The following is a 17,044-nucleotide window of genomic DNA, read 5'->3' as shown; positions in this document are numbered from 1 at the left end:
AGCTCAGCATCAGGGGGCTGTAGCATACCTGAGAGCAATGGGAAGGCAGGCTGGGTATAATGGAGCCTGCTGGCTTTTACTGCCTGCTCTTCTCTGACCAGGATTTCCAGGAAGCATGACCAGATAGAGAGCAGTTGGGTCTCCAGTCCCAGCTGCTGTCGTGCCCAGTGCCAGAGCTTGGCTCACTTCTGTTCTCTGAACCCTGGAGTTGTTGGCTGAGGCTGTAGTATGAAGGTTACCCCAGTACCAGCACTGTGTAGGAGCTGCAGGTTGAGCATCATCTTTGCTGGAATCCCTGGATGTCCCAAAACTTTCTGGTTTGTACCCTCTGCTCCCGGCACAAACCCAACAGCTTCACAGTGGAGGAGCTGCTTCCGTGCTGTTCATTAACCATCACGTGCTAAAGAGGGTTTCCAAATTTTGGGTTGTCAGGAAACTTCCTTCAGAGCAGCATTTGCAAAACCTCAGCGTGCTCAGAGAATCCTGGCTACTCAGCAAATTAAATCTGTTTGCTGGGGATGGGTATAGGTTGTTGATTTGTATCATATTTAGTGGATGAAGTGGGGCATTTCAGAACTGAGCTCTGGCTGCCACATGCCCTGACTGCATATGCCAACAACCTGTAGCCAGCCCAGTTGCGAATGTTACCATAAAATGACTCCTGTGCTGTTTTTAAAAGCTAGTAGAGGTTCTGGGTTCACCATCACCCTGGGAGGGTCTGTGGCTTCCCAACAGTGGGAACTTCTAGCCAGTTATGTCTCTGCCTTAGAGTATAAGCCCTCATTTGGGACATCATTTCATCTAATAAATTACTTCTGCAGGAACACAGGGTGCCGTTACGGCTGCTGCTCTTGAAGTGCTTTGGAGCCATGTGCAACTTGGACGCTGCAGTCATCTCAACACTTGTAAACTCTGTGCTGCCAATGGAGCTGGCCCGGGACATGCAGACGCACACACAAGGTGAGCCAGAGCTGCTGTACCCAGGTCCCCAGGAATGTGTCTTTCCATTAGATGATTTACAGCAGCACTGGTGGCCCCTCATTGCCTGACTGCTCTACATACCCAGTGCTCTGGGGAGAATGGTGTCTGTTTTTAAAGTTACTCAGGTTCTTACAGCTGTAAGTGAAGAATGCACGGGAGGGGATGTTTCAGTCCAATGGTGCAAGGCCCTCTAGCTCTTGAACATGCCATTAATGATCTGCATCACTTCTTGTAGGTGTCTTAAAGTACATTTTGAGCTGTTCCAGTTTTGTTTCATGATGCTGACAAGAGACACCTGCAGATCTCAAGGAAGATCTCTGCAGCTTCTTATAGGCAGGTTTTTTTCAGCACTCTACGCCGGATCTTTGCAGTGTTTCTTGCTGGTGAATGAGATGTATGCTGGTTAAAGGAAAGGGCCTTCTCTCCACCACTGTACTGAGAGATGGTAGTGCTGTTAAAGTGGCGGTCTGGGTCCTCTACAGGATAGTGCCACAGCTCTCTTTCCCCAGCTCTTTGCTTTCCATACTCAGGCTTTGCCCTTGTGTTCCTTCTACTTCATGCTCCTGCTCCCTTTGTTAGGGTGACCTGTCCCTGCTATTAACAGGAACATCCTTTCTGCCCTTTAAGCTCCATGTGCTCAAAAGCTCAGTGGTGGTGGTCTGGTCAGATTTGCTGGCATTGTCCCCCAGAGCTCCTGCTTAGCCCAGTGTCCTTTATCTCCCAGCAGCCAGGAGCAGGTGCTGAGCAAGAGCCTAAGAACAAGGTGAACATGTAGTAGTACTCCCCTGACATTACCTTCCAGCTCCCTATACGTGCCTGACCCCGGCAGTCACAGCTTTACTCCCCATTTTGAAGTCAGCCTGTAGGCCAGCAGTGCTGGCAGTGGCATATACTATTTAAAGGAATGTTGAAAATCCATTGTTTTGTGCTCATCATGACCCACAATTAAAGTAGCTGTTGAGTGACCATGTGGATCAAATCAGAAGATCCCCAGTGTTTGGAGCCTTGCTGCCTTGATTGCAGTCTGTAACCTGTTGGTTTGCTGCGGGCATCATGGAGCTGTGGAGAAGTATAATTTGATGATGAGACTGCGTAGGGATTGACAAGTCTGTGCAGAACAGGTACCGTCACACCCATTTCATGGGAGCCAAGTATATGTCCAAGATGACCACTTTGGACGTGCATAATAGATGTCCCTCTCACCTTCTCCCCATGGTGAAGATCTCACCACAGACTGTGCCAACCTGACTGTGTGGACTAATGCGGCTAATCTGGTGTCTGGAAAGGGGTATGAGAGGTGAAAATCAAGCCTGTTGCAGAAGGCTTTGCGTTCATCTTTGCTTAGATGCTTTGACATGCAGGCATTTTCAAAGGTGGGGAGTGCCTGAAAAATAGTGTTTCAACTCAGGGCAGGGCAAAGCACTGGTGATGTGGTGTGGGACTGAGATCATTACACCTGTGTTAGCTACGCCTTCTCTTTGTGCTACTGCTGCTTGTCAATTCTGTGCAGGGAACTTATCACGCTGTTGGTGTTTTTATCTGGTTATGCATGACAAACTTCTTTTCTAGGCTGAGGTTTTACTGCCCAAGAAGCAAATATTACTTGGTTATGGGACTATGACTGTGCTTCTGTGGCAACAACACTCCTGATTTTGTGCTGCCAAAAATAAACTTTATCATGCATCCATCACTAATTCATAAAGATTGTCTCCAGTTGAGTGTCTTCTGCACCATGTCCAAACAGGCTTCAGTCTCCTGCTCTGTTCCCTGAGCTGTCTTCGTATGGGCAGGGTGGGCTGGTCGCCCTTATTACTCCTTGCCTGGTCACAGTGTTGCTGTCCAGAGCGTTTTGCCAGGGGCTGTGTCATTCCCAGATAGCACAGCTAACTCAGCCTCTTGATATGATGGAGCATCGAGCTCTGACCTAGGTGATTTCTGCACACCTTTGCTAATCTCCACACAGCAATTCTGGTTGAAGCAGGCCTATCTCCCAGCAAGTGTTAGCTCTGCTTTGGGACCTAAAAAGCATTGCAGTGGAAGTGGGTGAAAAGCAGCTCTGCTATGTCCTCTGAACTGCCAACATGCAGCTCTGCAGCATCTCTTCTTTCCCTAGCTTCGTCTCAAGGTGAGGGTTTTTTCCCTCCTTGCTGTAATACATAGGCAGTACAACTGATGGATGAAAAGCTGCTCTTCCTTTGCTGACAGACTGCTTTTGGTTATAGAAGCCTCCCAAACTGGTGTCCTGATCCTGTGCTGCCTGCCTTGTGCTAAGTTTATGGCGGGCACTTGCGCAAATGTCATCTGTGTGGCATCCAGTCCTCTTGGCCTTCACAGTAGGGCTGCAGAGAAGTGACCATCCTTGACCCAAATGTGTCTGTCCTTCAGAGGTGTTTTAGGGCATTACTAGTTTCCTCCTGCCATTCTGGTGCTTATTGCTCCATGTCCTGCCAGCAAATGGCAAGCGGTACCTTGTGTGAAAACATGACCTTGAATCCTAGAACGACTTGAGCTTATTTTGGTACTAAAAACTAGGGAATAGCAGCTGATCCATGACATACTGTGGAATAGCTAATCCCTTCTGCGGATGGCAGGGGCCAGAGCAATTGGTGCCAGCACTAAGCAACTAGGGAGCATTGAACTGGCTGCAGCAGCTCTGTGGGATCCCTCCTGGCTTGTTACTGAAGAGCAGCCAAGGCAGAAGCCCTGTGCAGGGATGCTGGGTGCCTTTGATGAGAAGGCACTTTACCCTGGGGCTGATGCAGGCGTGTTGGCTGCTGGCCAGTTCTTCTGCCAGATGCTTGGGTCTTATTGCTTCTGGACAGCCGCTACTTCCCTCTGCTGTGGCTGGCCTGCACATCTATCAATGTTAGAAGAGCTTATGATAAGCCACAGCGAGGCAGAATTAACCAGAACAATTCCAAAGAAAGCAGACAGGGATAATCCAGTCTGTAATCGTGACTTTCTCCCTTGTTGCAGCTCAGTGTACATGCAAGTTGGCTGTCGGGCTCTTTTCACTTCAGTTGCAGACAGTTGTGTCTGCTCCCAGTGCCCAGATTTTGCACTGCTGTGTTTAGAGGTTGGAAGCAAGGTCTTTGAAGGCCTCTGACAAATACCTTTCATACGTAATAGCAGCTTTCTTAGCAGTACCTCAGTAGGCTTCAGAAATGCAGGTTGGTGAGCAAACAGCCACATCTCTCCTGCCCTTCACGGCCACTTGAGTGATGCTTATCAGTCTGTTGTCAGCAGAGTCCCTCTGCTTCAGGAGAGTTGTATCAATGCTATTTACTTTCTTGCAGCCACTGGTGCTGGTCTGGAAGGAAAAACAAAGCTGTGCTTTGACTGGCAATTACTTTGTTGTTCACCATGTTGAGTCTTGGATAAGTCTTGCTACAGCTGGGACAGTCCAAAAACTTGTAGAATCTGTGCTGAGTGAGTGTATCAGATTAATCTGGATTTATCCCAAGTTCAGCTTTCTGACTGGTTTCAGCATCCTTTGATTCAGCACCATTAGGCAAATATGACAAGATTTGCCACCTAGTAGTGGAGTCTGCTGTCAGCTGAGATGAATGGACATCAGTTCATGGCAGATGGGCCAAGGATGTGTAAAACTACCCTCCCCTGCCCACCCTCCACCCCCCAATTAACCTCTTCCTCCATATTTGCTATAGCCACGTGTTTATTGCTGGCTTCTGGTTCTCAGATCATTACTTCATTGCTCCTGATGTTATGAAAGAAAATGTTTTGTTCATGAAAGCCTTACTAGGAACATGGGAACAGCAGGTGCCTATGTGTACCTGCTGCAGTATCTTGCCTCTGACACCCAACTCTTGAAGCCATGGAGGAAAGAATGAAGAAACTGGGTGGTGAACAGTTTGTCAGATTCTTTTCTGCTACAGTGAGCTTTGGCATCACTGATACCTTACAGCTGAGAGCTTCTTATGGAAATATGAATTATATTTAAGTCATCGAATATCCTCCCTCTCTGTTTACCAAAAGTAAACAGCAGTTTCCAGCTTTCCTTTGCTGCCACATGGTCTAGAGTGCTCTCCTACAAACTCTTAATCTCGTTAATGCTGTAGTATCTCTGGTTAAGCCCCAAATGATCTATTTTTACTCAAAGTATTTGCTATTTGAAAACTCAGGCATCTTGTGGAGCTCTGACAAAGTCTGCATGTTCTTTGCTTATAGAGGCTTTGCTCACAGAGCTGACTTTCCAGGGGCACGAGGCTGGAATGATTTGCTAGCATTTTTTTTTTCCCCATGTTAACAGTAAATCTGAGAGCTGCCAAGTGTTGCAAGTCATTTGGCCAGTCCAGGAGTATGCGGTGACAGTGAAGGCATCGGCCTGTGCAGTCAAAACCAAACTGCAGGGTGCAGGTGCTTAGAGATGGATCAATCTGTGCATAGAGAAGTGAAATGTCTTAAGGGTTTTGGAGCAGGTACTGGAACCAGCATGTATCGTGCAGGGAAGTGGTACTGTTGGGAGAAGCATCATACACTGAAGGGACTTTTTTCTCCTCTAATGAAAAGTAGTTTGGGTCAGTTTTTTTAGATATACATCCTCAGATTCCTTTTAACAAGCACCCCTAGGCTCTTTCTGGCAGGTGTAGCTGAACTTTATTTAGCCAGTGTGTGTGGTAACCTGCTTTATAAAAACAATACTCCTTTCCTATAGTCTTCAGACTTGCTGAACTGGATGGAGGCTACATTTGATGATGGCACAGATCCTATTCCATGACTTTTTTTTCTTCTGCAAATATCCATTGAGATGTATCCATTAATTAAAATTCAGGAAAGGCACCGGCTGTGGTTCTGTGGAGCATTCACGTATAGCTGCTGCCAGCGAAAATTGTGTTGGACTAGCAGGCTGCGGGATGTATTAATGCTGGAGACACGTGTGGCCTGGGAGGTGGGCAGATGCACAGCCCGAGTCATGAGCAGTGATCTGGTCTCCCCAGAGACCTTTTATACCTCCAGGCAGAGCTGAGGTAGCGAAAGTAGAGCAGTGCAGAGATGGTAACAAGCAGCATAGCTGTCCGGGGGTGGTGTTGGGTGGAACAAGCAGTATTTTGAGGTGGCCAGATGGATGTTTTTTCTGGGTTCAGTAATTACATAACTATGGGATGTGTCCTGGGACTCTGCAGGGGCGGTTTTTAATTATTCAGATCAAATCTTCCCAGATCCTCTTAAGTGGAGGGGAAAAAAATTGAGAATTCTTGTTGTGATTATTTTTAAATTGCTTTGGAAATGCATGGCACAGAAGGCATGTGGTGTGCTTAAACAGGGGAAAAAACACCCTTATAGCTCAGTAAATACAGAAATGAGGAGCAGTCTAATTGCGTTAAATGCCTGTATTAAATGTGTGACTTCTCAGCTGCAGCTGGGGAACAGTGTTTCACATCCTCGGAAGAACTAATGGCAGGACCTTTATCTTGCAGATCATCAAAAGATGTGCTACTCTGCACTGGTGCTGGCAATGATGTTCTCCATGGGGGAGCCCCTGCCATATCATCACTATGGTAAGAGCAGCTTACACTTACAGCTTGGTAGGACAGCAGAGCTGATGGTGGGACATCTGGCGTGTGCTGGCAGACACAGGGAAGGGACCTTTCCTGGGGGCCAAGGTGGGGACATTTAGGGGAAAGCCCAGTACAAGCAGGCCAGGAGTAGGGTCTGTTCTTTATCAGTAGAGCCTGGCTGCTGAAATACTGGGCTGAGATGCCAGATTTCCAGAGATAGCAGCACAAACCTGGCTTAGAGCAGTGGAGGACTGATGCCATGCTGCAGAAGAGGTGGATTTGCCTATCACTGTGACTAAGCGGCATTTTGTTTTACCTCTGCCCTGCATGAAAGCATGTACCTCTTACCTGCCTTGGAGATGTTCTGCCTGCTGATGAGGCTGAGAGCCCACATCACTCTATGAATGCCCACTAAAGCTGTCAGCTGCACAATGTGGCCTCTTCCTGGTCTCCCTTCTAACAGGATGGTGCAGCCCTAAGTATTTCAAGCTCTTAGGGAAAGCAGAGATGATTAAGGGTATTGCTGTCAATGAGGAAGTGCAAACGTTGCGCCAGATCTGCCTGTTTAATCCTCTGTCCTTTCATTCCAACCTTCAGCCAGAAAGCCCTGCCTGCCTGCTTCTTCCCCAAGCCATGTTTTGTTCCCTGTATTTGGGAAACTCCGGGCTCATTTTTCCTAGAAAAGCAGTAGAGATTTTTATAAGCATCTCCTCAGCAGCTTCACCTTAACACCCTAGTAAACACATACAGGATTCAAGCTGGCGCAGTAGAGACGATGCAACGAGCCTCCACACCTCCTGCTTTTCTCTCCTTGTGTAACCCTGGCAATTATTTCCTGCAGGTGGACTTATTTGCATGAGCTCCTGAGCTTTCCTAATAGCTAAATTGAAAAATGGGTTATTACTAATGATCTGGATGATTACTTTTTTTTAAATAGATGCATTAAACCAGTGGTCAAGAATACAAATATCTTCCTACCTGAAGCCTTCATTCATCACTGTTGCAGCAGTGATGCTGCAATGACAGCTAGAGCAGGGTTTGGTGTTTTATTTACTCCAAAAAATTGCCAATGGGGAACCAACTTTCAGCGTTCCCCTGCACTGTGGGTAGTTCTCTGAACCGCTTGTCTCTCGCACAAAAACACTCAGTTGTCTGTCTAGTCCACTTGCAGGGTTGTTAAATTCCCTGGAGGCTGACACTGGCACCCCACTAATGGTTTTTAAGCATAAAAGCACAGAGAAGTGGCTTGCATGGTCCCTTGTTGCTTGGTTTATTTTCACTGTGCTGTAAATGCCCCTCTTTTTCCTTGCACAGAACATCTCAACTCTCAGTTTGTGCAGTTCCTGCTGGATGTGATTGAGGATGGGCTGCCCTCGGACACCACCGACCAGCTGCCTGACTTATTTGTCAATGTCCTTCTGGCCTTCAATCTCCACATTCCAGGTTGGTTTGGTGCTGCGCTGCCTTGGCAGGATTTCAGTGGTCTGGAGTGAGGGTGTGAAGAATGGGGAGGGAGGGAGAATATCACTGGGTCTTCATGGTGCTATGATAACCTCTCCAGCTCCTCTAGCCTCTGGCAATACACTGTGTTTAAATATTGTGCAAAACCTTAGAGGAAAAAACAGTCTGAGAGCCCGTGTCCAACCAACTGACCCTCTGGGGCACAGCAGCTCTGTGAAACCCAGCAGATTTTTCTCTGTACTTTCACACTGCCTGGATTAAAGCAGTTGCTGGGCTGTATGTGCAGAACATGAGTGGGGTTAACTTGTAGGCACAGCTGATTTGGGAGAGAAAATGCTTCAGCAGGCATTTCTTGGTACCAGTCCAGAAAGAAAGTCCTCTGCCTTCTGTAGGTCTTGACAAACCTTCTGCTTACCCTTCTGTACCTCTTGAAGTTCATTCAATGCCTATGTGTTGGGGCCAGGCTCTTCAACGTTGGCCTGCGCAGCGCTCTCTCCTGATTGCCCTGGTTCTCTGTCCTCCCTCCCCTGCTGAGCTCCATGAGAACAGACAACACATCTGGTCCCTAGAGAAGGGCATTTGCCCTCTCGCTGCCTGTGAGTTTTGAAACCTGTTGTTAGAAGATTGTAGTGTATTTCCAGGTCCTGCTAAGAGAGGCCACTCCTTAACCCAAAATCTCCTATTGCTCCAATTGTCTTTAGTTAATTACTTCCTCTCGTTCTGCTTCATGGCTTTATCCTTGGCTTCGTGGAGTGAGGGGAGGATAAAGCAGCAAGGACGTGTCCAGTAATTTACCTGTTATTTTGGGTTGCGCTTCATTAAAATTTATGTGAAAGTTTCTAATTTCATGTGAAAGTTGATTGCACAGAGACTGATTAAGTGTATCTCTGCTGCTTTCATTCATTACCTCTTCTCACACTTACCCGTATACTTCCTGGCTGCAGTAATTAGGCAATAATGCATGACAGGCACTGTGTTTCTGGGGGATTATTGCCCACCTGGGGTGTAGCTGAGAGCAGCGACTTGTTCTCTATGCTAAGATCATGTTAAATGATGTTCAGGTTGCTTATTAGTGGATTGAATTTTTTATTCCTCTATCTGCAAGATTCATCGATCATACACTTCAGTGGTGCAGCATTAGTTCAAAAACTCTCCTAAAAACGTATTACATTGATGCTCTTCAATGTAAAGGATCCTAAAGCACTTCACAGCCTGTGAAATATTATAGGGTTGCCAACCCTGTGCCACAGACATAGCCATGCTGTGCTGTTTGGATGCTTCTGAGTGTGCACACTCACACACATGCATAAGGTCTGTTAGGGTGAACCTATTTTAGTTACGACAAATCACCCCCAAAGCAGGCTAGGGGACATTTCCTAGAAGAATTCTTCAGCCCCTACACTTGCACAGCCCGGTGCCGAGTGCTAGGAAAAACTTTTCCCTTCTGGTCATCCCTTATGGCAGCTTGCAAGGCAATAAATTCCAGCAGGGCACTGCTGGTATGAAGTAAGAAGATACCAGAGAGTGAAGCCCTTGGCTTTAGAGGGTTGTGAACAGAGGTAATGTTTGACAACATAAAGCCTTTGCAAGGTATTTCACAGTATTTGTCTGGCAGGACTGGAGCCCGTGTGAATCAGGTGTGCATAGAAAGCACAAAGTCCCAAGTGTTTCATGCATTGTTTCCAGATTTATTTCACCTTCCCTCTCCCTGCCCACCTACTGTGGGGCTGAAACTGTTTGTAGCCTGATAGACTGTGGTACCCCAAAGCTCCCCAGAGCACTGATGCAAAATAGGACCCCTCTGCTAGTTTTTTTTCATTACCATGGTCTTCAGGAAACAAAGGGATATGCTGAACAGGTTTCTTCCTTAGTTCCAGAACACAGTGTGATCATGACTACAATAAGCAAGCACTCGAATGTCAAGACTTTCACAGAAAAGCTGCTGCTGCTGCTGAACAGGGGAGGTGAGTGTTTGCGGCACTATTACATGCCTAGCAGGGGGTGCAGCTAATGGTGACTCAGGGAAACGAGCCGGGTGCTCGTTAAGGGGTAGGATGTGTTGCGGATGCAGGTAGCTGAGGAGCTGTCGGCTCAGGCAGGATGTGCTGCTTCCTGGTGAATTTGTGAGGGTGACAAGCAGCATTGCTGAGGATGGAGCTGCACAAAGAATAAAGTGATGCTAATGGCATCTAGGAAGAGAGGAGAGGGCTGCTGTTTCCTTGTACTTCTGGGTCAGATCAGCCCCATCTTGCAGCATGGCCAGCTGCAATGTAGGCGAGCTCTTGTCTGGGAAGAAAGCTGGTCCTGGGCCATTTCTGTCCTTGGACAGACAGGACTCCATCAGCGCTGGCACACAAACCTCAGCCCATGCTGGCAATCATGTGCCCCGGGGGACAGATCCAGAGGGAGGTCTTGCCTTCCAAAAAGCTGCTTAGAGTGGAACTTCCCATTTCAGAATTGCCGGCAGAGGGTTAGCTTTGTGTCTGCTCCAGGCATAGAGTGAAATCCACTGTACATGTAGAGCTTTTGCAAAGCAGATTGCTAGAAAACTGGAGATCTCCGCAGGAAGAGCAGTGCCAGGTATTTCTGCCTGTGCTGCGTGCCACTATTGTGCTTTCTAATACCTTCTGGAGCACAGGGGCTTTGCTGCCTGAGATTCATTTTGTTGATTTGCTGGTAAATAACTCATCCTGTGATGCTTGCAGCTCATCTTACTCTGGCTTTAGTTCTCTTTGGGGTTGGAAATCATTGTCTCCACACTGTATCAGCCTTATGGCAGCCGGCTTCTCAGTGCTCTTGTCTGGCCTCCTCCCAAAGCCTTTGTTTAGCCCTTTCCCAGCCAGATTCCCTGCAGGGATCACCTTACTGTGAGGGGCTGGCAGAAGAAAGAGGGGGGCCACAACCTAATGAAGATGCTTCTCTTTTGCCTGCCTTCCTGACAACTGCTGGGGGGGGCTGCAGTGTCCCAGAGCCCCTCGTGGGGTCTGCAGGGACGTGTTTTGGAAGACAACAGGATGTCGTGGCTCATTTAAACTTGGAAGTGTTTCTTTTCTTGCTTCTGGGATAGTACTAGCCTGGTCTCTGTGATGAAAGCTCATTTCTGGTACAGGGTCTGATGGGCTTTTCAGAGGGATCATTGGACCAGACTTAATAAACCAGGGAGAAAATGAGTGGTAGCTGTTGAGCAAAAAGGGGAGGCACTGAGAGGTGATGTGCTAATCAGGTCTCACCTGGGATAGTAGGTGAAACATAAACAATGATTAATGCTAATGCTAATGACTTTGGTCTCAGCTTGGTACCCTGCAGAACCACCATCCTGATTATGCAGTGTTGTGCAAGGCACTGAGGTCAGCCGGCACAAAAGCTAGCCACGGGCAGGGAGCAGCTGGCCAAGGCCAGGGGCAGCCTCCTCTCCAAAGCCTGTAGGGTCTAATGAAAGGATGTGCACTGAAGGTGAAGGAGGGGGGCAACGGGGAGCATGTGGCTTAGCACAGTCTTTCTGCCTCCCTTAGATGATCCAGTTTGTATCTTCAAGCATCAGCCTCAGCCACCGCACTCAGTGCTGAAGTTTCTGCAGGACATCTTTGCCAGCAAGGATACAGCCAGCATCTTCTACCACACGGACATGATGGTCCTCATAGACATCCTGGTGCGGCAGATTGCTGATCTCTCCCCAGGAGATAAGGTGCTTACAGTAACCCATAGGCACTGGGGAAGGGAGCACAGTCCCAAAGCTACAGTGTTTCCCCTGGCCCTCCATGGGGCCTGCTGGTGCAGGCAAGAGTTGAGTCCTGGGGTGGGCACGACATTTCTGGGTGCTCAAATCAACCTTGGGGGCTGAGGAGGAAGAGGGGATTTATCCTGCCCAGCACACAGCAGTAGAAAGGTGTGTTTGAAGAAAGATCTGCCAGGCTTTTGGTAGTCTGCACCCTTCTGTCCAGGGACCTTTGGGAACAGGGACTCTCTGTGAGTAGTAGAAGTGGGAGGGATGTCTCTGTTCTGGTATTGCAAGAGGCAGGGGATGTGCACATGTTTTGAGAGTGGGTGAAGAGCAGCACTGGGCTGCTGTGGGAAAAGCAGAGTTTTCCATAGCTACTAATGAGCCTTAAGGAAAACAGGTGGCTCTGGAGTCACTGTCTGGCTGCTGCTGGTGCAGCAGCAGCTGTTTCTGTGCTCATGCTGTAATGGAGGCTGGCATGCTTGTTTATCTCACTTTAAATCTTTCATTGTGCTCTGTGTTTTGTCTCCGCTCCCACTTGGCAGCTGAGGATGGAGTATTTATCTCTGATGCACGCCATCATCCGCTCCACGCCCTATCTGCAGCACCAGCACCGCCTCTCTGACCTGCAGGGCATCTTGCAGCGCATCCTGGGGGAGGAAGAGGAGGGCCAGCAGTGCCAGATGGACAAACTGATCATCTTGGAGATTTATAAGGAGTTCCCAGAAATCTCTCCCGGTACCAGCTAACCGCCCCTCAGCTTGGACTGGAGTTTGAACCACTTGGATTGATGATGTCTCTTGTTGACACTTTCTCCCCATTCCCTTCCAGTACAGCTCATACCTTATATCCCTCCGTGCGAGGCCTAAGGTTGGGACAGCGTTCACCAGCCCTTTAGAAACGCTAGCGGCAGAAAGGGCGTGGGGTGCCCCCAGGGCCTGGTGCTCCGGGGAAGTCAGAGCGGGGTGGGCGCTGGCGCGTGGTTTGCCTGCAAGACTCGGGCAGGAGGTATTTAGGCGACTGGTGTTAGCGAGAAGGGCAGAGAGCTTGCGAGGGACTTAGCAGCTGGAGGTGTGGGGGGGTGTTCAGCTGCGCTGGTGTCCCAAGGTCCCAAAGAGAAAGGCCTTTGCCTTAGAGTATCACTTCTTTTCCATGTGCATCTCTCTCCCTGCAGTGACCAAGTGGAGTCCGCTGGTGCTTGGAAGAAGCTTTCGTTACATCTGTTTTGTTTTCTGCTGCTAGTGCCAATGTGCTGCAGCCCTGCCAAGGGGAGGTAGCTCGCTCGCTGTCTTAACGCCTCGTCTAGTGAGCCTTTCACTCCCTCCTGGCCCTCAGCTTTGCCTCTGGGTAGCAGCCCACCTAGGGTCATAGAAGTCTTACCCCAGTAGCTGCTTTTTTCAATCTGCTTTCTATAGTGACGTTTAAATCTGAATTTCTTGCACACTGTGGCAGCCTAGAAGTAATGACCGTGTGGGTGACACAGCCCTTAGGAAGCCTTTGGCCCAGACACAGCCCAAAGATGTGTCCTGCCAAGTGAAAGCTGCCGCTTGCCACCTCTCTCGCAGCGTTGCCCCGGTGCCCCCAAGCAGAGGGGCTACACGTGGGCTGGTGCGCTCTGTTCGTGAAGCGTGTGGATTTCTTGCCTTGAGCTTCATAGTAGCTCTGCCTCGCTGCCCTCCCTCTCCACGTGGCAGCACTCAGAGGCAGCGTGAGCCTGGTGTCCAGTAGCTGTTTGTGACTATGCACGAATGTGGGGAACCCTTATTTATATATTTCCTCTAGGTTTCTAGCAACCGGGATTAACCTGTTTCCCTGTTACAGATAGTCACACACACTAACGTTGGTCTCTTAGATATTCGTGTGCTCAGTCTGGTCACTCCCTGTCCCCAGCTCTTCCTTTGCAGTATCCAGTGTAGGAGCTATTGGAAAGTGGAACTGGTAATACTGGACGCTGTAATTTTTTTTTTATTGGTTTGGTTTTTTTTTTTTTTAGCTTGAGGCGATGACACGAGCTCTGCTCTGCAGGCCTGGACTCTGGGCACTGGGGCAGTGATGCTTGGGAATGGAGAGGGTTGGCCTGGCAGCCAAGGGGGGCAAGGACCTCCTGAAGTCAGCCTGGGAATGCCCAAGCTTAATAACCACCCTTGTAGAGTAACCTATTTTTCCGCTGTAAAAATGTATGAATGTCAAAAGGGATCCTGTATTTTCTTAAACACTAAGTGTAACATGCAGAGGAATAAAAATGTCTTAAACTGGACTTCTGTGAACGTAGCCCTGCCTGCCCCCTTCTGTCATGGGGGGACTGAAGCAGTGGGGTGGGGGCCGCTTGGGTGTCAGCTGCCCACTAATGCAAAGCAGTGGGTGCTGATCTTCAAATGGGAGCAATGCAGTCGTTCTCCCACACTTGGCTTCTTGGCGTTGCATTTTCCTATGCCATTGCTGGCAGATGAGGAGTGGTGACAAGGAGTGGAGCAGCCACCCTTGCTAGGGGCACCGCCATCACCCCTGTGGGCCTGCCCAGCATCGTTGCTCTAGATTAAGGGTTTGGCAGAGCTGGACTCAGCAGTTCGCTTCCCGCAAGGCATGCACAGCCTCAGCTGGCTCCCAGCAGAGCCGCCGAGGCAGCGAGCCTGCGCAGCAAGGGTTTAACGGTCTGTATCGAGTGCTAATGAATCACGCTTTGGCTGCGGATGTCTGTTCCCAAACCTCAGTCCTGCTCGTGCTGCTTTGGGGGGTGCCTTGGATGGCGGGGGGTGCGTGTGGTGGGAGGGCAGCGGGTGCTTGGTAAAGCACTGAGTCGGCAGCAGGGAAGCTGATCTCTGCTCCTGGCTGCGTGCTGGGGGAGCCAGCTGGACAGTGGGCTACAGCCCTGGCCAAGAGTAGGGGTGTAAATGCCAGGTGCAGGCTGTGCCCCCCCAAAACACGGGGGCTGCATCAAGCACAGCTGCCAGCCGAAATAGGGCCAGGGCTGTGTCCCAGCTTCTGCCTCTTTGGCCGGCGTCTCTCAGGCGCCCGGGCTTGTGGCCTTGCAGTTTGTCAAGCTGCACACCTGGGGAGGATGAATCATGATACGTGAGGGCTGCCAGCACTCACGGACGCCCACCCCGCAGTGGCTCTCCTGTGCCCCCTTGCTCTGTGCAGTGTATGGTTGCACATCCCCCAGAGATAACCACAGCTTGCCTCTGGATGCTGCTTGGGCTTGTTGTCAGCTTGTGCCCTGCTGCAGTGGTGGGATGTTCCTCTGGCACTTGCCCTCAGTGACGCAGCCCAGGCTTTGCTGTGCCAGGCTGGGGCAAGCCCAGAGCCCAGCAGAAGCCCAGAAGCGGGCAGGACCTGTGGCTCAGCTAGCCTGGAGCACAGCCTTTGGTAACAGTGCCCTGCCTGCCCTGGGGGGCTGGAGGAGCCCTGACAGGGCTGAGCCTGAACAGGCAGAGCCGGTGGCCCCCTTCAGCATCCCTGAGCCACTGCTGTCCCTGGGGGTTGCTCACCCCATGGCCCAGCTGCACAGTAAGCACGATCCCTTCTGCACCACAGCCGGGGCTGGAAGAGCTGGGGGGCAGTCTGCCGTGGAGGGTCCTGGGGGAGATCTGCACCCACTGCCCAGGAAAGGCCTTTGCACATCGCAGGGAATCAAATCGCAGCGTGTAAACTCATTATCCCCGAGCCCGCTCAGTGGCTCCTGTTCTGCTCGCGGGTGACAGGTGCAGATAACACGCTTGTGTTTCCATGAGCCGTAATAGGCTGCTATTAGAGAGTATCTCCTCGTATTGGTGTGTTTTTATTGTGGTGCAGCAGTAAGGGGTGTTGGGGGGAGCGATGCACTGCCTGTGACCTGCGCCTCTGCTTTATTGTCTGGAATGATTCAATTACAACTATTTTGTGGCAGTGATACCCCGATGATTTTCTCCTCCTCCCCTGAGCTGTCAGCTGGGTAATTAGAACAAATAAACTTGAAAGCCTTCATAATTTTTTAAAAGCATTGCCTCTCTCCTGATTGGGTTTCTTGATGGCAAATCCCCAGTTTGAGGAGGTGCGATGTATAATCCAGCCGGCGGCAGGGGGTCCTGTGAAGCACGTTCCTGTCGCACGTAAGTGCTGCGCTGCCCTTTATTGGGGGAAGTTTCTTGGGTGAACTGTGCGTGGGGCCGGGGCTGCTCTGGCATTAGCCTAACAGCAACCAGGAGGGCTCGGGTGGGTGCGTGGGGGCCTGGAGGGGGAGAATGTAAATCCCCACAGGGCACTGCACATGCATGGCTGGCATGGCCGCAGCCCTGTCAGTGCTGGTGCTGGACCAGCCAAGCCAGAGGCATTTTGTGGTGGCTGAGGAGTTAATCATAGCAGATTATCAAGGTTCAGGAATCCTACAGAGTTTATAAATTAATATGCCAGCTTCTCTGGAGGCTTAGAAATCCACACCCACCAAGTGTCAGCCCTCAGCGTTGTGTAAGCACCACAGGAACTTCTCTCCAGCATGTGCTTGAGCCGCACTAGCCACCGCTTTAGGGCCTGCTTGGTGTTTCCCATGGTGGTCCTGAAACGTGTGCTCAGCCCAGGGGGGCAAGGACAAGCCCTGCTTGAAGCCCTGCTTGAAGCCCTGCTTGCTCTGCTCACCCTGCCGCTGCCCGGGTGGTGGCCAGGCCTTGGCTTTTGCATGGGTGATGGTGGTGGAAGGGAGGCACCAGCCCAGCAGAGAGAGCCACCGGCTGTGAGGATGGTGCAAGGTGGTTTGGGGACCTGCTAAGCATGTCACAGACCCTGCTTTGTGTTTGCTTGTTTTGCACCCTAGCAGTGGGAGCCTGCTTGCAGTCAAACCCCAAATCAGCAGGCAGCATGCGCTCTTCCCACCCCCTTGTTTACACTAATGATAATTGATAGGGGACCATCTGTCACCATCGGTGGAACTGAAGCTGGGTGAGAGCCCGTGGTGGTCGTGGTTGGTGGGGGAGCACAGGAACACGGGGCATTGGGCAGAGGCAAAGCACTGGTGATGCCAGGATTCAGCACCAGAATGCAGGATGCCGCAGCCCCGTCTGCAGCTGGTGCAGAGGGCACCACCACGGCAGCAGTGGCTGGACCCCCTCGCGGCCCCCAGACCTGCTGTGCCCAGGGGTCAACATATCTCCTCTGACCTCCTCCTTGCTGTGGAGGTGGCCTGAGCTGTCCAAAGCAGCGTGCAGCTCCAAAGCAGCCACTCAAATTTCAGGCAAGGGTCCACGCGACCTTGCGCAGCCTTGTTAGGTTTCATGCAGGGTGGGAGCATGTTCGGATCCCCAGGGGTGTGGGAGAGTGCGTGTTGTTCTGGTGCTGGGAGCAAGGGCTGAGTGAGCGGAGGAGCCCCACCTCTGGTGTGAATCCATCCCACTGT

General features: G+C 50.4%; 1 protein-coding gene across 2 annotated transcripts in view; it reads left to right on the top strand.

Moving 5' to 3' along the window:
- The window catches only part of NCKIPSD (NCK interacting protein with SH3 domain), a 53,904-nt gene extending 39,968 nt beyond the window's left edge, over positions 1-13,936 (top strand). For both annotated transcript variants that reach the window (XM_069812206.1, XM_069812207.1), the window contains 6 exons: positions 822-960; positions 6,420-6,500; positions 7,815-7,943; positions 9,833-9,925; positions 11,474-11,646; positions 12,225-13,936. In XM_069812206.1, the coding sequence (XP_069668307.1) occupies positions 822-960; positions 6,420-6,500; positions 7,815-7,943; positions 9,833-9,925; positions 11,474-11,646; positions 12,225-12,428 (819 nt within the window). In that variant the 3' untranslated portion in view covers positions 12,429-13,936. The remainder of the gene's footprint in view (positions 1-821; positions 961-6,419; positions 6,501-7,814; positions 7,944-9,832; positions 9,926-11,473; positions 11,647-12,224) is intronic.
- Positions 13,937-17,044: the final 3,108 nt, after the last annotated feature.

Source organism: Haliaeetus albicilla, chromosome 24 (genome assembly GCF_947461875.1).
Source record: "Haliaeetus albicilla chromosome 24, bHalAlb1.1, whole genome shotgun sequence".
Taxonomy (NCBI): Eukaryota; Metazoa; Chordata; class Aves; order Accipitriformes; family Accipitridae; genus Haliaeetus; species Haliaeetus albicilla.
This window is presented reverse-complemented; position numbering and strand designations above follow the sequence as displayed.